This window comes from Piliocolobus tephrosceles, chromosome 6 (assembly GCF_002776525.5).
Source record: "Piliocolobus tephrosceles isolate RC106 chromosome 6, ASM277652v3, whole genome shotgun sequence".
Taxonomy (NCBI): Eukaryota; Metazoa; Chordata; class Mammalia; order Primates; family Cercopithecidae; genus Piliocolobus; species Piliocolobus tephrosceles.
In genome coordinates, this window is record NC_045439.1 from 84,428,978 (window position 1) to 84,453,541 (window position 24,564).

General features: G+C 42.9%; 2 protein-coding genes across 7 annotated transcripts in view; both read left to right on the plus strand.

Annotated features, from left to right (window-relative positions):
• PML (promyelocytic leukemia) overlaps window positions 1-24,564 on the plus strand; it is a 551,773-nt gene that overhangs the window by 403,231 nt on the left and 123,978 nt on the right. The gene's annotated exons all lie outside the window — the stretch shown is intronic.
• Window positions 1-24,564, plus strand: part of SIN3A (SIN3 transcription regulator family member A) — an 89,939-nt gene that overhangs the window by 9,635 nt on the left and 55,740 nt on the right. For all 6 annotated transcript variants that reach the window (XM_023196656.2, XM_023196655.2, XM_023196658.2 and 3 more), the window contains exon 2: window positions 17,693-17,914. In XM_023196656.2, coding sequence (XP_023052424.1) covers window positions 17,726-17,914 — 189 coding nt within the window. In that variant the 5' untranslated portion in view covers window positions 17,693-17,725. The remainder of the gene's footprint in view (window positions 1-17,692; window positions 17,915-24,564) is intronic.

Consider the following 24,564-nt stretch of genomic DNA (forward strand, 5'->3'; position numbering starts at 1 on the left):
AAAAAGAAAAAAAAGGAAAAAAACACCTGTAAGAACAAATGTGATGTACCCTCTGCCTGCCACCCTTATCCTAGTACCTTTCTGACTACATTTCTGACTAGTCCTTCTTTCGTTTTTCTTCAGCTACCCAGCCTTCATGCTGTTTTGGAAAATGTCAGGCACATGTGAGCCCTCACAAAGACATGAGGGTCTTTGCGTTTGCTGTCCCCTCTGCCTAGAAGGCTTTCTCCACTAATTTCTGCGTGACTAGCTCCCTCACTTCCTTTACTCAAAAGTTACCTTCTCAGTAGGTATTCTCTGGCCATTCTTATCTACAATTTCAGAAACTCTTCCTTGCCTTTTGTTCTTGATACTTGTCACTGCCTAATATTCTAAATATTATACTTTGTCTGTTGTGTCATCTTTCACTAAAATGTAAGCTTCTTGAGGGAAGGGATTTTTGTTTACCGTTGTATTTCCAACTCCTAAAACACCTGGTGCATAGTATGTGCTCAGTAAATATTAGAGGATGTATACACGAATGAATGATTTGGTTTCCATCACAGACAGACAAAGCAGTATGTTGAGCATAGTAGAGGATACATAGATGGTTAAAGATGTTATGTGCCCGTGTTTGTGTGGGAGCAGAAGAGCTAATGTGATCAAAGCAGTGTGAGATGTGACACATCCACCTGTCCTTTCAAGAGCCATCTTAAGTTTTATTCTTTGTAATGCTTTTTTTCTTTTGCTTTTCTTTTGCTTGCTTGCTTGCTTTCTCTCTCTCTCTCTTTCTCTCTCTTTCTTTCTTCCTTTCTCTCTTTCTTTTTTTTGAGACAAGGTCTCACTGTGTTGCCCAGGTTAGAGTGCAGTGGTACTATCTCAGCTCATTGCACACACACACATAAACACACCCAGCTTCAAGTGATTCTCCTGCCTTAGCCTCCCGAGCAGCTGGGATTACAGGCATGTGCCACTATGCTTGGCTATTTTTTTTTTTTGAGACGGAATTTTGCCCTGTCCCCCCGCCTGGAGTGCAGTGGTGCAATCTCAGCTTGGCATAATCTCAGCTCACCGCAACCTCTGCCTCCCGGGTTCAAGTGATTCTCCTGCTTCAGCCTCCTGAGTAGCTGGGATTACAGGCCTGTACCACCACACCCAACTAATTTTTGTATTTTTAGTAGAGACAGGGTTTCACCATGTTGGCCAGGCTGGCCAACTCGAACTCCTCACCTCAAGTGATCCACCTACCTCGGCCTCCCAAAGTGTTGGGTTACAGGTGTGAGCCACTGTGCCCGGCCTAATTTTTGTACTTTTAGTAGAGACGGGGTGTCACCTTGTTGGCCAGGCTGGTCTCGAGCTCCTGATCTCAAGGGCTTCGCCCGCCTTGGCCTCCCAAAGTGCCAGAGTGCTGGGATTATCAGTGTGAGCCATGGTGCTCAGCCCCCCAGGCTTAAGTGCAGTGGCACAATCATGGCTCACTTCATCCTCAACCTCCTGGGCTCAGGTGAGCCTCTGACCTCAGCCTTCCAAGTAGCTGGGACTATAGGGGCATGCTAACATTAGCTTGCCCAGCTAATTTTTGTAATTTTTAAAGAGACAGGTTTGTCCATGTTGCCTGAGCTGGTCTCGAAATTCTGGGCTCAAGTAATCTGCCCGTCTTAGTCTCCCCAAGTGCTGGTGTTGTAGGTGTGACTCACTATGCCTGGCCTCTGGCCTCCTTTTTAGTTTAAAAAAAAAAAAAAAAATTTTTTTTTTTCCTTTTAGAGACAAGGTCTTGTTATGTTAGTTCAGGTTGGACTCAAACTCCTGGGCTCAAGTGATCTATGCACCTAAGCCTCCCCAAAACATCAGACTATATGGATGTGCCACCACACCCCGCTTATAATGCTTTGTTATTTTTTCTTTTTTTTTTTTTTTAATTTTTTTTTTTGAGAGCAGCAAGTTCTCATCATTTTGTTCAGGCTGGACTTGAACTCCTGGCCTCAAGCAGTTCTCCCACCTACAGTGTCTCTCTGTAATCTTCCCTCTGCTAGGATTATGAGCCTGACCCTCCCCTACTATTAATACTTAAATTTTTGTTTTATTTACTTTTTCTATCTTTTATAAATTTTTTTTCTTTTTTTTTTTGAGATGTAGTTTCGCTCTTTTCGCCTAGGCTGGAGTGAAGTGATGCAATCTTGGATCACAGAAACCTCCACCTCCCAGGTTCACGTGATTCTTCTGCCTTAGCCTCCCAAGTAGCTGGGATTACAGGCACCCACCACCACGCCTGGCTAAGTTTTTTTTTTTTTTTTTTTTGAGACAGTGTCTCGCTCTGTCGCCCAGGCAGACGTGGCGCGATATTGGCTCACTGCAGTCTCCCCTTCCCAGGTTCAAGCAATTCTCCTGTCTCAGCCTCCTGAGTAGCTGGGATCACAGGTGCCCACCACCATGCCTGGCTAATTTTTTGTATTTTTAGTAGAGACAGGGTTTTACCACATTGGGCAGCCTTGTCTTGAACTCCTGACTTCAGGCGATCCACCCGCCTTGGCCTCCCAAAGTGCTGGGATTACAGGCATGAGCCACTGCACCTGGCCTTATAGATATTTTGAAAGATTAAATTTCTTATATTAAACAGAGACAGGGTCTCACCATATTGCCCAGGCTGGTCTTCCTGGACTCAAGCAGTCCACCTGCCTCAGACACCCAAAGTGCTGGGATTACAGGTGTTAGCCACCATGCCTGGCCTAATACTTAATTTTTTAAAAAACTTTTTGTTTGGAAATAATTTCAGACTTCAAAGAGAGTTGCAAAAATAATACAAATAAGGGCCCTATAATCTTCACCTAGATTCCCCAAGTGTATCTTTTAAAACCACAATACAGTGATCAAATCAGAAAATTAACAGTGATAACAATTATTAATACATTTTGAATTGAACTAAATAATTTCCTGTTCACTTTCTACCTACAGTAGTAAGAAATGTCTATGTAACATCAGTGTCATTGAACTCTATATTGCCCAGATTGGTCTCAAACTCCTAGGCTCAAGCAGTCTGCCCACCTCGGCCTCCCAAAGTGCTGGGATTACAGGCCTGAGCCATCCCACCTGGTCTGGACTCAATTTTAGTTTTGAGGTTTTTTTTTAAAAGCAGTACTGACTACTTGTAAAGATGTATATTTCATGACTTTTATTTATTGGAGGTCTTCAAAACAGCAAAGAGAAAATTTATTTTTATTTTAATTTTTTTTTTTTAATTTTTTTTTTTTTTTGAGGCAGAGTCTAGCTCTGTCGCCCAGGCTGGAGTGCAGTGGCGTGATCTCGGCTCACTGCAACCACTGCCTCCCGGGTTCAAGCAATTCTCTGCCTCAGCCTCCCCAGTAGCTGGGATCACAGGCACCTGCCACCATGCCTGGCCGATTTTTGTATTTTTGGTAGAGACAGGGTTTTACCGTCTTGGCCAGGCTGATCTTGAACTCCTGACCTCAGGTAATCCGCCTGCCCTGGCCTCCCAAAGTGCTGGGATTACAGGCGTGAGCCACCACGCCCGGCTATTTTTATTTTTATTATTTTTTTTAGATGGAGTCTTGCTCTGTCCCCAGGCTGGAGTGCAGTGGCACAATTTCGGGTAATTGCAACCTCCGCCTCCTGGGTTTAAGCGGTTCTCCTGCCTCAGCCTCCCAAATAGTTGGGATTACAGGTGTGTACCACCACACCTGGCTGATTTTTGTAATTTTAGTAGAAGTGGGGTTTCACCATGCTGGCCTTGAACTCCTGAACTCCCAAAATGCTGGGATTATAGGCATGAGTCACCACGCCCAGCCTGAAAATTATTTTTTTTCCAAAGTAATAAACTCATTTTAGCTATTACCACTTGTACATCTAAACAACGTTATGGGGTTTTACTGATCTTATTTTTCCTGTATATTGAAATATTTTGGTATTTCATCATCCTAGGAATTATTTCATCATTACTTATCAATTCCCAAATATGCTAAAAAGGACTAAAATAATATGACAAAGGGAGAATTACAGAATTGCTTAAAAGGATATGCAGTAATGAAATAAATCATTAGTTTTACACGTCAGTTTTTAGAGATGGGGCCTCGCTTTGTTGCCCAGGCCGAAGTGCAGTGGTACGATCATAGCTCACTGCAGCCTCAAGCTTCTGGGCTCAAGTGATCTTCCCACCTAAGCATCCTGGGTAGCTGGGACTATAGGTGTGCACCACAGCCCTTCAATTTTCTTAATTGCTTTTCCCAAAACTTAAAGCAACTTTTTTTTTCTCTTTGGATACACGGTCTCACTCTGTCACCCAGGCTGGAGTGCGGTGATGCAATCTCAGTTCACTGCAACCTTCTCCCAGACTCAAGCAATCTTCTCACCTCAGCCCCCCAAGTAGCTGGGACTACAGGCGTGTGCCACCACACCTGGCTAATTTTTGTATTTTTTTGTAGAGAGAAGGTTTTACCATGTTGTTCAGGCTGGTCTTGAACCCCTGGGCTCAAACAGTCCACCCACCTTAGCCTCCCAAAGTGCTGGAATTCCAGGTATGAGCCATCATGCCCAGCCTACAGCATCTTTCAAGAAAGTATAAAAGAAGTTGGGAGATACCATCTTAAACATTATGTAAGATGTTAACATTTGGAAAATCTAGGGGAAGGAGTACATGGTAATTTTCGTACTATTTTTCAACTTTTAAGCTTTCATTGGACATATTTAAAAATCCATAGTTTTTCATTTTCCTCCTATAATGGCAAAGAGAAGAAAACTGACCATAGAAGACATTTCGGAGGAACTTGTAGATGAATGCTGTGTGACAGTAGTACTCTAGACTGTTAGGATGATGGTAAAGTTATATAAACCAAGTTGTAAAATACGAGTCTTCAGCCAGGCATGGTGGTGTGCACCTATATTCCCAGCATCTTGGGAGGCTGGGATAGGAGGATCACTTGAGCCCAGTACTTCAAAACCAGGCTGGGCAACATAGCAGGATCCTGTTTCCACCCATATACATATGTGACTGTACCCTAGATGAGTTTAGAATGTGATTATTATTATTATTTTTTTTTTGAGACGGAGCTTTGCTCTTGTTGCCCAGGCCGGAGGTTCATAGCACAATCTCGGCTCACTGCAACTTCTGCCTCCTGGGTTCAAGGGATTCTCCTGCCTTAGCCTCCCGAGTGGCTGGGATTACAGGCATGTACCACCATGCCTGGCTAATTTTTGGTATTTTTAGTAGAAGATGGGGTTTCTCCATGTTGGTCAGGCTGATTTCAAACTCCCAACCTCAGGATCCACTTGCCTTGGCCTCCCAAAGTGCTGGGATTACAGTTGTGAGCCACCGTGCCCGATGGTGATTTTTTTTATTTTTATTTTTTATTTTTTTAAAGATGGGATCTGTCTTACTATGTTGCCCAGGCTGGATTTAGATTCATGAGCTCAAGCTTCATTCCCCCTAGATAACTGGAACTACAGGCACCCAGCTAGAATGTGATTTTCTTTTTATAAGAATCAGAACTGGTCTGGGTGCAGTGGCATATGCCTGCAATCCCAACTTCTTGGGAGGCTGAGGTGGGAGGATCGCTTGAGCCCAGAAGTTCGAGACCAGCCTGGGCAACATAGTGAGATTCTGTTTTTAAGAAATAAAAAAAAAACCACTGCACTTTGCCAAAAAGATGTATGATAGTATTCTTTCATCTTTCAGGATATTTGTTCAAAAACTTAGTTGATGCAGTTTGTAAATGGACAGGTGCCAAAGTTATGTATATGTATATAGGTGGTTAGAATGAAAAAGTGTGTAAAAATGAAAAAAAAAAAATTGGAATTTTTTTTTTTTTTTTTTTTTTCTGAGATAGAGTCTCACTCTTGTTGCCCAGGCTGGAGTGCAGTGGCGCGATCTTGGCTCACTTGCAACCTCTGCCTCCCAGGTTCAAGCGATTCTTCTGCCTCAGCCTCCCGAGTAGCTGGGACTACAGGTGCATGCCACCATGCCTGGCTAATTTTTTGTATTTTTGGTAGAGATGGGGTTTCACCATTTTAGCCAGGATGGTCTCTGTCTCCTGACTTCGTGATCCACCCACCTTGGCCTCTGAGAGTGCTGGAATTAGAGGTGTGAGCCACCGCGCCCAGCCTGGATTGTTCATTCTGATTGTCATTTATTAGTCTAAAAATGAGAACGCTTACAATTATGGAGCAAAGAAGATGACTGTTCTCTCCGACAAAATTATGAAGTGAGTTTTCAAAGTATTTCATTTGATGATGCATGGGCAGAAAGGGAAAGAAAGACCCAGAGGTGATAAGCTAGAACCTTACTAGAGCTGTACCTGAAACCTGGAATCAGAATTTGCAAAATGGAAGCCAAGCGTAGTGGTGTGTACCTGTTTACAGAGTGGAAGCCAAGTGTAGTGGTGTGTACCAGCTACTCGGGAGGCTGAGGCAGGAGGATCGCTTGTGGCCAGGAGTTCACGACTGGCCTGTGCAATGTAGGGAGACCCTGTCTCCAAAAAAAATTTTTTTTTTAATTAGCCACTCTGTAGTCCCAGCTACTCAGGAAGCTGAGGTGGGAGGATTATTTGAGCCCAGCAGTCTGTAATGAGCTATGATCATGCCACTGTACTCCAGCCTGGGCAATGGAGCAAGACACTGTTTTGTTTGTTTGTTTTTTGTTTTTTGTTTTTGAGACGGAGTCTGGCTCTGTTGCTCATGCTGCAGTGTAGTGGCAAGATCTTGGTCAACCTCCACCTTCCAAGTTCAAGCAATTCTACTGCCTCAGCTTCCTGAGTAGCTGGGATTATAGGCGCATGTCACCATGCCCGGCTAATTTTTGTGTTTTTTTAGTAAAGATGGGGTTTCACCATATTGGCTAGGCTGGTCTTGAGCTCCTCACCTCACGTGATCCACCTGAGTTGGCCTCCCAAAGTACTGGAATTATAGGCGTGAGCCACTGTGCCCAGCTGACCCTGTTTCTTTTTCTTTTTTCTTTTTTTTTTTTTTTTTGTGAGACAGAGTCTTTGTTCTGTCACCCAGGCTGGAGTGCGGTGGTGCGATCTCAGCTCACTGCAAGCTCTGCCTCCCAGGTTCACGCCATTCTCCTGCCTCAGCCTCCCGAGTAGCTGGGACTACAGGCGCCCGCCACCACGCCTGGCTAATTTTTTGTATTTTTAGTAGAGACAGGGTTTCACCGTGTTAGCCAGGATGGTCTCAATCTCCTGACATTGTGATTTGCCCACCTCAGCCTTCCAAAGTGCTGGGATTATAGGCATGAGCCACCGCACCCGACCCCCTGTTTCTTAAAAGAAAGAAAAAATTTATAGAATGGCTATATTCCAGGTTCTTGCATGATATTTGATGAGTAGTTGGTTGCATTTTAAAGGATGTTGCACATTTTGGATATTTATATCCCCCAGTGCCCAGGAAAGTACGGAATAAAAATTTAGATTTGCTACTTAAGGCTGGGCACGATGGCTCACGCCTGTAATCCCAGCACTTTGGGAGGCTGAAGCGGGCAGATCACTTGAGGTCAGGAGTTTGAGACCAGCCTGGCCAACATGGTAAAATCCCATCTCTACTAAAAATACAAAAATTAACCAAGTGTGGTGGCACACACCTGTAATTTCAGCTACTTGGGAGGCTGAGGCATGGGAATTGCTTGAACCTGGGAGGCAGAGGTTACAGTGAATTGAGATTGCACCACTGTGCTCCAGCCTGGGTGACAGAGTGAGACTTTGTCTCAAAAAAAAAAAAAAAAGGAAATTGCTACTTATATTCTTATTAAAATAGTAAGTAATAATAGTATTTTTATGTTTTATTTTTATTTTTGAGAGGGAGTCTTGCTCTGTTGCCCAGGCTGGAGTGCAATGGCGCGACCTTGGCTCACTGCAACCTCCACCTCCCGGGTTCAAGTGATTCTCCTGCCTCAGCCTCCAAAGTAGCTGGGATTACAGGTGCCCGCTACCACACCTGGCTAATTTTTGTATTTTTAGTAGAGATGGGGTTTCACCCTGTTGACCAGGCTGTTCTCAAACTCCTGTTCTCAAAATCCACCCGCCTCAGCCTCCCAAAGTGCTGGAATTACAGGTGTGAGCCACCACACCTGGCCTTATTTTTAATTTTTTTTTATAGACTCAGTGAGCATTATGGTATCAGAACAGCTGTAAAATTTTGTGTCAGAAGAGTTTTACAGATCAAACCTGACAGGAAACCAAGAAAGGGATGAAAGGGGACCAGGTGTAAAAAAAGAGTTCTAAAAAACTACGCCAGAGTGTCTGTCCAATGTATAATGGTATAATGCGGGTTAAAGGTGTATCATATGCCGTAAAAGAAGCACTGATGGTCGGGTGCAGTGGCTCACGCCTGTAATCCCAGCACTTTGGGAGGCTGAGGCAAGTGGATCACCTGAGGTCAGGAGCTCCAGACCAGCCTGGCCAACATGGTGAAACCCCATATCTACTAAAAATACAAAGATTAGCCGAGTGTGGTGGCAGGTGCCTGTAATCGCAGCTACTTGGGAGGCTGAGGCAGGAGAATCACGTAAACCCAGAAGGCAGAGGTCCCAGTGAGCCAAGACCACACCATTGCACTCCAGTCTGGGCAACAAGAGTGAAACTCCGTCTTAAAAAAAAAAAAAAGCATTGATGTTCCATAACCAAGATGACTGTCTTGGACTACCTTTGTATAATTTGTCAAGCCACAGCATAAGATAATCCCACCAAAGCTCACAAAAGATACATGACAAGGCCGGGAGCAGTGGCTCACGCCTATAATCCCAGCACTTTGGGAGGCTGAGGCAGGCAGATCACGAGGTCAGGAGATTGAGACCATCCTGGCTAACACGGTAAAACCCCGTCTCTACTAAAAAAAAACACACAAAAAACAATTAGCTGGGTGTGGTGGCAGGCACCTGTAGTTCCAGCTACTCGGGAGGCTGAGGCCGCAGAATGGTGTGAACCTGGGAGGTGGAGCTTGCAGTGAGCCGAGATTGCGTCACTGCACTCCAGCCTGGGTGACAGAGCAAGACTCTATCTAAAAAATAATATATACACACACACACACACACACACACACACATGACATTTGGGGTTATGATTAGATTTAGGTTTCTCAACTTTGGCACACTGTTGACATTTGGGGACAAATAATTTGTTGTGAGGAGACTGTCATGTCCATTGTAGGATGTTTGACAACATCCTTTTACACTACCTGTGAGATACCAGTAGCACTCCATCCTCCTGAGTTGTGACAACCAAAAATGTCTTCCATCATTACTACATGTGCCCTGGGGAGGCAGAATCTCCCGTAGTTGAGGACTGCTGCATTAGAAGAATGTAAAAACTGAGTTCAAAGGAGGCTTGGATATTAGATCTAATGGTGTCTTTTGAGAAGAACTGGTTGTTAATTTTGCCAAGTAATAATTCTAATCACTATAGGAAATCTAAATAGAGTGCCTTTCATTCTGTAATAGATTCTTTCTTAGCAGATTTTAAACCAGAGATGGACTTCTGGACAAATTGTGAATTAGACCACTCAAATTTGCACTGGGTTGAAGTTACATTGACTTAATAACTTTGATAGAAGTTTGCTTTTGAAGAGAAACTTTCCATTGTATCAAGAGTATGCATTTATAAAAAATAAAGAGTATGCATTTATTTATTTATTTATTTTATTTTTTTGTTCTAAGAGTATGCATTTAAACAAACTGACCAGGATAGACTTTTGTTTTTTTGAGACAGGATCTTATTCCATCATCCATGCTGGAGTACAGTGGCATAATCACAGCTACCTGTAGCCTCGACCTCCCAGGCTCAAGTGATCTTCCCACCTCAGCTTCCTAAGCAGCAAAGACTACAGGCTCTCACTACCATGCCCAGCTAATTTTTAATTTTTTTTGTAGATATGGTGTCTCACTTTGTTGCCCAGGCTTATCTCAAACTCCTGGACTCAAGCAAACTCCTGGACTCCTCCCACCATGGCCTCCCAAAGTGCTAGGGTTACATATGTGAGCCACTACGCCCAGCATCCCACCTGTTTTTTTTTTGAGATGGAGTCTTGGTCTGTCGACCAGGCTAGAATGCAGTGAGTGACCTCAGCTCACTGCAGCCTCCACACCCTGGGTTCAAGCGATTCTTGTGTCTCAGCCTCCTGAGTAGTTGAGGTTACAGGCACCCACAACCACACCCGGCTAATTTGTTTTTCGTATTTTAGTAAAGACAGGGTTTCACCATGTTGGCCAGACTGGTTTAGAACTCCTGACCTCAAGTGATTTGCCCACCTCAGCCTCCCAAAGTGCTAGGATTACAGATGTGGGCCACCATGCCCAGCCCCCACCTTTTATTATAATACATGGCCAGGTGACTTTTAGGACTTGTAGTTGTTTTTGTGTGTGTGCGTGTTTGGGATCTTCCTCTGTCACTCAGGCTGGAGTGCAGTGGTGCAATCTTGGTTAATGTAACCTCCACCTGCTGGCCTCAAATGATCCTTCCTCCTCAGTCACCCAAAGTGCTAGGATTACAGGCACAAGCCACTGTGCCCGCCAGGTGACTTTTACATGTTCTGCTGCCATTATTTAGTCTTCTCTCCATAGTTTCTATACGTCAAAGTGCTTTTTTTTTTCTTTTTATAATGTTTTCATAGACTAGACTTACGATAGTACTGTAAACTCCAAATTTGAAACAGTTGGAGACCAACCATGTTGGCTGAAGCAGGACTTGACGATACTTTTGTGACTGACTTTGTGGTTCCATCGTTTGGCTTTCAAATATTTTATATTCTAGAATTATACTGTACCCCTCTGCAAGGGTGGTTTTATGATCTGTCCAATGTTTCTGCTTTAGATTGGTCATATATTCCAAGGAGGAAGAATTCAACCTCTTCCTCCTTTAGCTAGGTATGTGACCTTGAACAAGTTATTTGAGTATCAGTTTCCCTGAAAAGAAGAGGGCTCTGACTGATCGCAGTGGCTCATGCCTATACTCCCAGCATTTTGGGAGGCCAAGGCAGGAGGATTGTTTGAGGCCAGGAGTTCGAGACCACCCTGGGCAGCATAGCGAGACCCTGTCTGTACAAAATACAAAAGTTAGCCGGGTATGGTGGCGCTGCCTATGTCCCAGCTACTTGGGAGGCTGAGGTGGGAGGATTACTTGAGCCCAGGAGGTTGGGGATGCAGTGAGCCGTGATTGCACTGCTGCACTCCAGCCTGATGGACATAATGGTACACTATTGCAAAAAAAAAAAAAGGGTTCTGGGACTGCCTATCTGACAGGATTGTTGCGAGGAGGATGTCAGCTGATAGCAGTCATATATGGAAGACTTGGCTGTTGTCAGGGAGGAAATTTCTGACTCAGTGCTGGACTTCTAACCCTCCGCACAGCGCCAGGTATGACGTACACACTTGCTAATTACTTATGGGATGAATGACTTGGCAAAGATTGTAAATAACTATTGCCTATATGTCTAAACTTACTATAATATTTTAATTTCATGCTCTATACCCCTGTGTTCTAATTCATCTCTAATTTTAAAGATGTAGCTGATTATTTACCTTTATAGAGTCTTCCCAAGTGTACATGTCTGTACCCCTTTCCCAATTTATAGTACTTATGTTTTACACTCGGGAGCTGGTTTGTATTGTTGGCTTTTCTTCCTGTTTTTTTTTTTTCCTAACCCTCAGAATCTGTGGATTTTTTTTCCCCAAGACTTTATCAAGAAAATTTCCAAATATACAACAAAGTTGATAGAATTTTAGTAAATATAATGAACACCCATATACACACTACCTAGATTTTACCATTATCATTTTTCTACTACTTGGTTTAACATATGCGTGTCCACCTATCCATCCCTCCATCAATGAATCTAATTTTTTGATGTATTTCAAAATAAATCGCAGACATTAGTATACTTCATCTAAGTACTTGAGCATGTTTATCATTATCTAGAGTTTAATATTGTTTGTAGCATTTTTCTTTTTTGCCCAGGCTGGAGTGCAGTAGCAAGATTCAGCTTACCTTAACCTCCATCTCCTGGGCTCACGTGATCCTCCCATCTCAGCCCCCTAAATAGCTGGGACTACAGGTGCATGCCACCATGCATAGCTAATTTTGTATTTTTTGTAAAGACAGTCTCGCTATGTTGTCCAGGCTGGTCTTGAACTCCTGTGCTCAAGAGACACCTGCTTCAGCCTCCCAAAGTGCTGGGATTACAGGTACTTTGTGAGCCACTGTGCCTCGCTAGCATGTTTTTCATGTTTTTTCTTTTTCTTTTTTTTTTTTTTTTGAGACGGAGTCTCGGTGTCTCGCTCTGTTGCCCAGGATGGAGTGCATTGACATGATCACTGCTCACTACAACCTTGCAAACTCAACTTCTGCGGTCAAGCGATCCTTCCACCTCAGTCCCTGGAGTAGCTAGTGCTATAGTTGTACACCAACACTTCCAGCTAAAATTTTTTTTTTTATTTTGTAGAGACAGGGTCATCCCATTGTTGCCCAGACTGGTCTCGAGCTCCTGGGCTCAAGCCATCCTTGAGCCTCAGCTTCCCAAAGTGTTGGGATTACAGGCATGAGTCACTGTGCCCAGCCACGTTTTTCTTTCGATGCAAATGTTGCATATAATAAAATGTACAAATCTTTAGTACGTTTTGTGTGTGTATACATACATGAGATCATGCTATATGTATTCTACAGCTTACTGTTTTCTTTTTTTTTTTTTTGGAGATGTAGTTTCACTCTTGTTACCCAGGCTGGAATGTGCAATGGCACTGTCTTGGCTCACCTCAACCTCTACCTCCTGGGTTCAGCGATTCTCCTGCCTTAGCCTCCCGAGTAGTTGGGATTACAGGCATGCACCACCACGCCCGACTAATGTTTGTGTGTTTTTAGTAGATACAGGGTTTCTGCATGTTGGTCAGGTTGGTCTCGAACTCCCAACCTCAGGTGATCCACCCGCCTTGGCCTCCCAAAGTGCTGGGATTATAGGTGTAAGCCCCCGTATCCGACCTAGCCTGCTATTTTCACTTAGTATGTCTTAGAGTTCATTCTTTGTACTTGTGGATAAACCCTGATCTTTCTGATTCCTACATAGTTTTGCATAATATGCATGATCACGTTTATTTAGCTGTTGATATACATTTAGATTTTCATACTTTGCTGCAATAAATATACTCGGCAGATGTGTAGGATAGAGATCTGAAAGTGGAATTGCTAGTTTTAGTATTCCAAAATCTAGTATGTTTTAGAGTTCATTATTTATATTTGTAGATAAACTTTGATCTGATTCTTACATAGTTTTCCATAATATGCATGGAATGGGTATGCACATTTAAAATTTTAATAAATACCTACAAGTTGCCAACTAAATAGGCTGTACCAATTAAAGCCTCCTCCATCAGTGTTTCCCTGTGTCCTTACCCACACTGCATCATTTTTTTTTAAATTGCTTTGGAGTAGATTACTTTTTTTTTTTTTCCCGAGGTGGAGTTTCGCTCTTGTTGCCCAGGCTGGAGTGCAATGGCGTGATCTCGGGTCACTGCAATCTCTGCCTCCCAGGTTCAAGCAGTTCTCCTGCCTCAGCCTCTGGAGTAGCTGGGATGACAGGCATGCACCACCACACCCGGCTATTTTGTATTTTTAGTAGAGACGGAGTTTCTCCATGTTGATCAGGCTGGTCTCGAACTCCCGACCTCAGATGATCCATTCACCTCGGCCAACCAAAGTGCTGGGATTGCAGGTGTGAGCCACGGTGCCCAGCCTTTTTTATTTATTTATTTATTTTGAGACTTAGTTCTGCTCTGTTGCCCAGGCTGGAGTGCAATGGCGTCATCTCAGCTCACTGCAACCTCCGCCTCCCAGGTTCAAGTGATTCTCATGCTTCAGCCTCTGAGTAGCTGGGATTACAGGCGCCCACCACCACACCCGGCTAATTTTTGTATTTTTAGTAGAGGGAGGGTTTCACCATGTTGGCCAGCATGGTCTTGAACTCCTGACCTCAAGTGATCCGCCCACCTCGGCCTCCCAAAGTGCTGGGATTACAGGCATGAGCCACCGCGCCCGGCCTACTTTACACATTTTTTATTACTAGTGAGGCTATGTATGGTTTCCCCAACTAGTTTTTATACTTTTAGAGGGCAAGGGCTGAAATCATACGGACTTCATATCTACTCAGTAAGCATTTGCTTTTAATGAATGAATGCTACTGAAGCATTTCTGCTTTATTAGGTTTAGGCTGAAGAAGGATGAGTTAGCTAAGTGTGTGAAAGGTTAAAAACAGCTGAACTTGCCCCCTGCATGTGTGCCTTAAATAAGTAAAGGGACTCTTCCTTCATTTCTTCTCTTCTATAAGAGGTAAGGTAGTGAAGTAGTTAAGAGCCAGGCTCTGGAGACCGATTTCCTGGATTTATATCCCAGCGTTGCCTCTTACTAGCTGTGCAACCTTGGGCGGTTTACTTAATCTTTGTGTTTCAATTTCCTCATTCATAGAGAACACCTTGCTTATAAAGTTGTTGTGAAGGATGATCAGGCCCTGAAACAAGGGGTATGATTAGAGTGGAAGCAATGTATTTGAGAGAGAGAGTTAGGAATAGAACTGTGAGTGATAATTGTTTTTTTTTTTTTTTTTTTTGAGACGGAGTCTGGCTCTGTCACCCAGGCTGGAGTACAGTGGCGGGATCTCAGCTCACTGCAAGCTCCGCCTCCCGGGTTTACACCATTCTCCTGCCTCAGCCTCCGGAGTAGCTGGGACTACAGGCGCCCACCACCTCGCCCGGCTAGTTTTTTATATTTTTAGTAGAGACGGGGTTTCACCATGTTAGTCAGGATGGTCTTGATCTCCTGACCTCGTGATCCGCCCGTCTCGGCCTCCCAAAGTGCTGGGATTACAGGCTTGAGCCACCGCGCCCGGCCGTGAGTGATAATTGTTAAAGAAATAAAGTATGGTTCAGAGAAAGTTCAGCCTCTGCAGTGTTGTAGAGGTGGTATGGAAAGCAAACTCTGGAGGTGGATGAAGTTAAGTACCATATGAAATCCCAATCGCTTTATAAAACAAACGGATATTTTAACAGCCAAAAGATAGGATATGATATCAGAATAAACCATAATACTGTGATACTATGAAAAGTTCACTTTTTCTTTTTCCTTATAGACTGGTTCATAAACCAGCATTTGGAAATCACTAATGTAGGCTGATCCCCTCCTTTTGCTCCTGTTTGAAAACAGGGCCAAAATTAGAAAGCTTCATGGTAGATAGAGTTTGGAGTAGAATCCAGTTCTTTTTTGTTTGTTTTTATTTTTTGCCCTCAAACATTCTCCCATCCAATAGAATCCAGTTCTTAAAAGGTACTCTAGTGTTTTTTCTATAGTCGTGCTGTGCTCTTCACATCTGATTTTGGCTTATTATTTATTAAGTTTTTTGTTGTTGTTTTTTGAGACAGAGTCGCTCTGTCGCCCAGCCTGGAGTGTAGTGGTGCAGTCTTGCTCATTGCAACCTCCTCCTCGCAGGTTCAAGCGATTCTCCTTCCTCAGCCTCCTGAGTAGCCGGAATTACAGGCACATGCTATTATGCCTGGCTAATTTTGTATTTTTAGTAGAAATAGGGTTTCACCATGTTGGCCTGGCTGTTCTCAAACTCCTGACCTCAGGTGATCCATCCACCACGGCCTCCCAAAGTGCTGGAATTACAGGTGTGAGCCACTGTGACCAGCCTATAAAGTTTTTTTTTTTAAACCCAGTGCTGCCCTATCATAACATTTCTATAATTGTTTTTTGTTTTTGTTTTGTTTTGAGACAGATTCCCAGTCTGTTGCCCAGGTCCCAGTCTGTTGCCCAGGACCTCCACTCACTGCAACCTCTGCCTTTTGGATTCAAGCAATTCTCGTGCCTTAGCCTCCCAAGTAGCAGGGATTACAGGTGTGCGCCATCACACTAATTTTCGTATTTTTACTGGAGACACCATTTCACCGTGTTGACCAGGCTGGTCCTGAACTCCTGACCTTAGGTGATCTGCCTGCCTCAGCTTCCCAAAGTTCTAGGATTACAGGTGTGAGCCACTGCATCCAGCCTATAAAGTATTGACTTCATTTTTGGTTATAGAGGTTAGTCTCCGATGAATTAAGCATCAGTTTTCAACCAACAGAACCCAAGACCAAACCACTGAAAGTCATGAACATATATAAGAAATAGCCAAAAAGACGTTTTACTCTACCTATGATTAAACCCAGTTCCTCATCCCAAAGCACGTTGAGGTTTAGTGTTTGTAGTTGATTAGTGGCTCTGCAAATATCAAATAGCATGCATAAATCTATATTCTCAACCTCTTAATATGTCTAAAAGCTTTTGGAATACTAAGCTAAACATGCTACTTCGTACTAGAAAAACCTAGGAAAGCATAACTAGCTAAGACATTTTAAATTACTTCTTCGCAGCAGCTGTCAGAAACGTTCTCAACTCCATTTAACTGAGTTCACACAAAGCTGAGAGACTTAGTCTGAAGTTATATAGGCCACAGAGAACGTATTTGTGGCTCGAGTTTACAGAAAGATAAAAGTGGCTAGCTTGCAAATTAATCAGTTGTGCTGCTGTGTCAGGGTCCCACTTAGGTGTGTGAAATGTGAGAAAAACCTGAGACAGGATTTCAGATCTAAGGATTAGAGTGGCAGCCAGATTTAGGACTATCTTGAGGACAAAGAAAAGGTGAAACAGCCATGGAGAGTCCTTGTAAAGACTACTTTGCCTTCAGGGTTTGTGTGCTCCCAGAGGCTAAAGAAAAGATCTTGGGTAGACTTAAGAATTAGGTAAAGATGATTATTATTTTTTTAACATACCTTACTTTAGATGAGGGGAGTGGTTTGCCAGATCTCCCACTATTACTGTAATTTTTATCTTCTTTCCATAGCAGTAGTGTCTTATTTAAGAGATTTTTTGGGGACTGGAAAAGTGGTGGGGCCTTTTTTCTTTGGATGGCTGATGCATTCTTTCTCACTGATGGTGTGTTACGCTTGTGTTAGTGATACTGATGTGGAAAGACTCCGAAGACCCAAATAGATTCCAGGGCCAAATGTTCGTAGACTTTTTCTGTCCTGCAGGAAGGAAATTGTCTCCCACAGAGGTATTATTAAGCTAAGAGAATCTCTTCTTATAACTGTTAGAACCAGAAGAAAACTGAGGCGTGATCTGTTCCAACTTTCTTATTTTATAGTTGGAGAAACAAATTCACATAGAACGGGGAACTTGTTGAAATTACATAGCATTTTAAATTGGCAAGTCTAGAATCTTTGTCTTCCCATTCCTGGCACAGTGTTCTTTCCATGATACCGTTTTAATTGTTGAAACAAATTTTAAATTAGACCACAATTATAGTAGTAGGTTTTGAGAGGATTTAAGAAGAAGTGCTTGAATATTTTTGCAGCATGTGGATATGTAATTAATATTAGGAGTGATAGCACTGGAGGAGAAAACTAGAGAATAATGGGAAAAAAGGTTGTGTTTGTATTTTTAAATTGGAGCCTATTTTTCAACTTCACAGTACCAAATTAATTAAAACTATGTTATTTAAATGTGTTTTTCATTTATAACTTGTTCACTGTGGTTGGGCGGTATGCCCACATACACTTAAACGTCACTAAGATGAAACAGATGATCAGTTCTAGGAGTCAAGCTTTTACTAAACTTGGGTGACTGGTCCTAAGTTAGGTACATCATACTGGCGTGAGAATTGACTTGCATGCTATTGCTTTTGGTTTCTGCAGGTTTTGTAGTGCATCCCTGAGCATGAGTGCAGAATGAAGCGGCGTTTGGATGACCAGGAGTCACCGGTGTATGCAGCCCAGCAGCGTCGGATCCCTGGCAGCACAGAGGCTTTTCCTCACCAGCACCGGGTGCTTGCCCCTGCCCCTCCTGTGTATGAAGCAGTGTCTGAGACCATGCAGTCAGCCACAGGAATTCAGTACTCTGTAACACCTAGCTACCAGGTAAGCTGGAGCGAACCAAGGGACTAGAATGAGGGAGGAGGAATAGTGATTTTAGGCAGTTATAAAACATTTTTTTAATACTGTGTTAGATATTTAAAAATTGTTGAGTATGTGTAAGGTAAAAAAAAAAAAAGTGTACTCACCGTACAAATTTATAAAAAAAGAATGTTGTCATGACCTTTGAAATTCTCTGCGTATCCCACTCTGCTCCCTTCTTTTCCCTCCCTTCAGAGGTAGCCACTAATCTAAACTTTGTATTTATCATTCCCTTGACTTTATTTACTTAAAAAAAAACTAACATAATTGTTTAGTTTTGATATTTCTGAACTTCTGTATAAATGGAAACATTTTTTTCTTTGACTCACTTTTTTAAAAAAACCCACATTTTTATAGATCGCTGTAATTCCACCATTTTCACTCTAGTGTAAATTATATGCATATACTTAATTTATTTGTCAATTCTACCATTGGGACTATTGGGCTGTTTCCAGGTTTTTGCTTTTACAAAGGTGCTGCTGTGAACATTCTGATATTCTCTTAGTGCACTTATTGGCAATTCATGACAAAATAAGAAGCTTGTGCCAGAATGTAAATCAACGCACTTAAGACAGTCTTGCTATTTATTATTTAAAAAGACAGCTGAATTAAACATCATTATAGTGAAATATGACTTGACTCTTGGACAGTGTGGGGGTTGAGGCACTGACCGCCCCCCCCCCCCATGCAGTCAAAAATACATGTATAACTTTTTTCTTTTCTTTTCTTTTTCTTTTTCTTTTTTTTTTTTTTACGAGATAGGGTCTTGCTCTGTGGCCCCTGCTGGAGTGCAGTGGTGTGATCATGACTCACTGCAGCCTCAAACTCTTGGGCTCAAGCAGTCCTCCCGTGCCCCAGCCTCCCTAGTAGCTAGGACTAGGTGCGCACCACCATGCCTGGCTAATTTTTATGATTTTTGTAGAGATGAGGTGTTGCTGTATTGCTCAGGCTGGTCCTAAACTCTTGGCCCCAAGCTGTCTTCCCCCCTCAGCCTCCCAAAGAACTGGGATTACAAGTCTGAGCCACTGTGTCCGGCCCATGTATAATTTTTGACTCCCCCAAAACTTAAATACAAATAGCCTATTGTTCAGAAGCTTTACCGATAACATAAATGGTTGATTAGCATGTATTTTGTATATTTGTCATATACTATATTCTTAAAATAATCTAGAAGAAAGAAAATACTAAGAAAATCATAAGGAAGGGAAAATATATCTACTGTTTATTAAGTGGAAGTGGACCATCATAAAGGTCTTCATCCTTGTCTTCACATTGAGTAGGCTGAGGAGGAGGGAGAAAGAAGATGAAGGGTTAGTCTGGCCATCTCAGGGGTGGCAGAGGTGGGAGAAAATCCACGTGTAAGTGGACTTGTGTTGTTGCTGAGTCCAGTGGCTTGCACCCATAATCCCAACACTTGGGGAAGTTGGAAGCATGAGGATGGCCTGAGCCAAGGAGTTAGAGATCAGCCTGGCATCTCTCCTAAAAATAAACAAAGATTAGCAGGGCGTAATGGTGCACACTTGTGTTCCTAGCTGCTTGGGATGCTGAGGTGGGAGGATCATTTGAGCCTGGGAGGTTGAGGCTCCAGTGAATATGCTACCACACCCAGCATGAGTGACAAAGAGTGTGAACTTGTCTCAAAAAGAAAGAATTAATTAATTTTAAAAAATAAATAAATAAATTAGCCAGGCATAGTGATGTGCGTCTGTAGTCCTAGCTACCTGGGAGACTGAGGTGAGAGGATTGCTCAAGCCCAGGAAGTCAAGGCTGCAGTGAGCTGTGATCAAGCAACTGTACTTCAGACTGTACAACAGTGCAAGACCCTGTCTCCTTAAAAACAAACAAAAACCTGTGTTATTCAAGGGTCTGTATAGCTGATTTACATTGTGGTGCAAACTCCTTACACTGTTGCAAACCAGTCAGCAGGTTTGAGGACGTACAGGAGTTTGTCAAGTACCTGTGAAAGGGATTGCTGTGTCACAGGGTATATGCATCTTTTAGCAAGTTCCCCCAAGCATTGTATATTCCTCTTGTTCTGTGTCCTGACCAACACTGATCATCTGTCACTCTGTTTTGTAGAAGTGAAGAAATCTGGTTTTTGCCCTTTTTTTTATTGTGAAAGTAATATATCACCTCAGTTTTTTTTATTTTTTCTTTTCTTTTTTTTCTTTTTTCTTTCTTTCTTTTTTTTTTTTTTTTTGAGACGGGGTCTTGCCGTGTCTCCCAGGCTGGAGTGCAGTGGCTGGATCTCAGCTCACTGCAAGCTCCGCCTCCCGGGTTTACGCCATTCTCCTGCCTCAGCCTCCTGAGTAGCTGGGACTACAAGCATCCGCTACCTCGCCCGGCTAGTTTTTTGTATTTTTTAGTAGAGATGGGGTTTCACCGTATTAGCCAGGATGGTCTCGATCTCCTGACCTCATGATCCGCCCATCTCGGCCTCCTAAAGTGCTGGGATTACAGGCTCGAGCCACCGCGCCCGGCCTTTTTTTTTTTTTGAGACAGAGTTTTGCTCTTACTGCCCAGGCTGGAGTGCGGTGGTGTGATCTTGGCCCACTGCAAACTCTGCCTCCTGGGCTCAAGCAATTCTCCTGCCTCAGCCTCCTGAGTAGCTGGGATTACATGCACCTGCTGCCATGCCTGGCTAATTTTTGGTATTTTTACTAGACATGGGGTTTCCCCATGTGGGCCAGACTGGTCTCGAACTCCTGACCTCAGGTGATCCGCCCCTCTTGGCCTTCCAAAGTACCGGGATTACAGGCATGAGCCACCACGCCTAGCCTATTTTATTTATTTTATTTTTTTTTGAGACAGAATCTCTGTTGCCCAGGCTGGAGTGCAATGGTGCAGTCTTGGCTCACTGCAGCCTCTGTCTCCTAGGTTGAAGCAATTCTCTTGCCTCAGCCTCCCGAGCAGCTGGGATTACAGGCGTGCACCACCACGCCCAGCTAATTTTTGTACTTTTAGTAGAGATGGGGTTTTGCTATGCTGGCCAGGCTGGTCTCGACCTCCGGTGATCCGCCTGTGTCTGCCTTCCAAAGTGCTGGGATTATAGGCGTGAGCCACTGTACCCGACCTTATTTTATTTTTTTGAGATGGTGTCTCGCTCTGTCACCCCAGCTGGAGTGCAGTGGCATGATCTTGGCTCACTGCAACCTCTGGCTCCCAGGTTCAAGTGATTCTCGTGCCCCAGCCTCTTGAGTAGCTGGGATTACAGGCGCACACCACCATGCCTGGCGAATTTTTGTATTTTTAGTAGAGACAGGGTTTTGCCATGTTGGCCAGGCTGGTCTTAAACTTCTGGTTTCAAGTTATCTGCCCGCCTTGGCCTCCCAAAGTGCTGGGATTATAGGCGTGAGCATCTGCGTCCTGCCACACTTTGATTTTTTTAAAAAAAGGATATAAAATGACTTTTTTCTGTCACGCCTTAGATTTTCTCCCACTGGTGAATTTCTTGGGTGTCCAGTTTTGTATGCATATACAAGCATATGTATATCAATCTATCTAGCTATCTAAATTTACCTTTTTTTTTTTTTTTTTTTCTTTGAGAGAGAGTCACACTCTCACCCAGGCTGGAATGCTGTGGCATGATCTCAGCTCACTGCACCCTTCATCTCCTGGGCTCAAGCAATCCTCGCACCTCAGTCTCCCAAGTAGTTGGGACTACAGATGCATGCCACCACACCTGACTAATTTTTGTATTTTTTCTGTAGACACGGGATTTTGCCATGTTGCCCAGGCTGGTCTTGAACTCCTGTACTCAAGTGATCTGCCCACCTCGGCCTCCCAATAAGTGCTGGGATTACAGGCATGAGCCACCTTGCCTGGCCTTTCCACTTTTCTTTTTGTACAATTTGGATCATACGTTACATACTGGTCTGCTGTTTGCTCTTTTCATTTAATATATAGTGGATATCTTTCTACTTCAACATATAACTGGTCTGGAGAGGCCTTCAACCTCATTTGTTAGTGACCTTAAAAATGTATGGGTACTGGGAATATAAACTGAGGTAATCTTTTTTAAAAACGTTTTGGCAGTTTGTGTCAGATTATTTTGTTAGTTTTTGACCTGGCAATTCCATTTCTAGGAATTTAGTATAAAAATGCAAAGAAGAGGGAATGCAGCTGAAGCAGGAAATGGTGATTCCTGAGGCATCACTCTTCCTCAGGAGTCCCCTTGAAGCAGTCTGATCCCTTCCTGTGGGGCTGGGGCAGCAGTCAGAAGATTGCCAACAGATGGCATCTTTTAGGACTTGGAAGAAAAGAAAGTTGCTTGTTTACCTTGGGTGATTACTTTCATTATCTAAACAGGTTAATGACTGTTTTCTACATATGGGATAGTTACATTTCTTCTGAATGGAAACTATAATGTGCTTGTATAAGTCAGTCTAATAAAAGCCTGTAAACCCTGTAAAGAACATGCATACTGGAATATAGAAGCTCAGAATAATAGCCCATCTTTGAGGTACCTTAGAGCTTTTAGAATTGTCTAAATAGTTTCTTTTTACTTTTAATATGCCTTGTATCGTTTCTGTGGATTTATGCATAGTCACTTGGTTTCTCCCTATCTCTCATTTCTTCATCTTCCTCCAGGATAATTTTTATAAATATGAGGATTTGAAAAAAAGTTTTATTCTCTCTTTAAATTGTGGTATAAAACTTAACATTGTTGAGAGAAAGTAAGTTTCATGTGATTTAGTCTCCTTATTTTGGGGACGGGGCATTCAGGCATTTGGACAGATTGTTGTCTTCTGTGGTAATCAACAGTTCTGAAAAAGGAAAAAAGTTCTGAAAATGTTTTATAGCACTTCTTGCAATAAATATAGAAGGAAAGTGGTTTTGGCTTTTATTTCCTCAAACTTATAAGAGGACAAGAGAAAGATTGAGATAAAAGAATAGAAAAGACATTTGTTTGAGGCCAAACCATCAACAATTTGGGTAAAAAACTTATTTTACATTAGATATAATGCTCATAGCAAATCAAGATAAGCAAAATAAGCAAAGTAGTTTGGGCGCGGTAGCTCACACCTGTAATCCCAGCACTTTGGGAGCCCAAGGCAGGTAAATCATTTGAGGTTAGGAGTTCGACACCAGTCTGACCAACATGGTGAAACCCTGTCTCTACTAAAAATACAAAAATTAGCTGAGTGTGGTGGCAGGCACCTGTAATCCCAGCTACTCAGGAGGCTAAGGCAGGAGAATCGCTTGAACCTGGGAGACAGAGGTTGCAGTGAGCCAAGATTGTGCTACTGCACTCCAGCCTGGGCGACAGAGCTAGACTGTCTCAAAAACAAAAAAACAAAAAGAAACAAAGTAAGAGTCATCTTTAATTCTGTAACCACAAGATTAAATGCTAACATTTTGCTATATATTAGTTGTCTAAGGTTTAAAATCTTTTTATCATACCGTTTTGTAATGTGCTTTTATTATTTTTTTGAGACAGGGTCTTCCTCTGTCACCCAGTGTAATGTGCGTTAAAAAACTATTTAAAAGTTTAATTCTATATACAGTACATGAATACATTCAACTTGTGGATTATGAACTTTTTTTTTTCAGATTCAAATATATCTCTATATCACTGTTGAAAGTGTGGCTTACAAATGGCTAATCAGTATCCTTTGTTACTAGTTTGTAATGGCATAAGTATAGAAATTGAGAGTGTTTAGAAACTATTCTAGCAATTGGACATGATCATTTTTTATTTGTAAAATCCAGTAATGAAAGTTACAGTCTGGGCACAGTGGCTTATGTCTATAACCCCAGCACTTTGGGAGGCCAAGGTAGGTGGACTCCGTACCCAAGAGTTCGAGACCAGCCTGGGCAGCATGGTGAAACCCTGTTTCTACAAGAAGTACGACAGTTAACCAGGCATGGTGGTACATGCCTGTAGTCCCAGCTACTCAGGAAGCTGGGATGGGAGGATCATCTGAGCCTGGGGAGGTCAAGGCTATAGTCAGCCATGATTGTACCACTGCACTCCAGGCTGGGTGAGAGAACGGGACCCTGTCTCAATAAAAAGGCAAGAAAAAAAAATTACGAGTTTATTTGTTGTTGTTGTTGTTGTTTTGTTTTTTGGGATGGAGTTTCACTCTTGTTGCCCAGGCTGGAGTGTGATGGTGTGATATCGGCTCACTGCAACCTCCACCTCTCTGGTTCAAGCGATTCTTCTGCCTCAGCCTCCTGAGTAGCTGGGATTACAGGCATGCGCCACCACGCCCATCTAATTTTGTATTTTCAGTAGAGACAGGGTTTCTCCATGTTGGTTAGGGTGGTCTCAATAACTCCCAACCTCAGGTGATCCGCCCACCTCGGCCTCCCAAAGTGCTGGGATTACAGGCGTGAACCACCGTGCCTGGGGGGGTTATGTATTTTTTATTTTCACTTTCATAGTAATTTATTTTTACTGGATTTTTATAAAATTTGTGGTCCCTGATGGATTGGAATTTTAAGAAAAACATTCATCCTTTACCACAGACAGTTTGAGATAAACTGTAATTTTTTTCTTCTTCTTCTTTTTGGAGACAGAGTCTTGCTCTGTTTTCTAGGCTGGAATGCAGTGGCGTGATCTCAGCTGACTGCAGCCTCCATCTCCCAGGTTCAAGTGATTCCCATGCCTC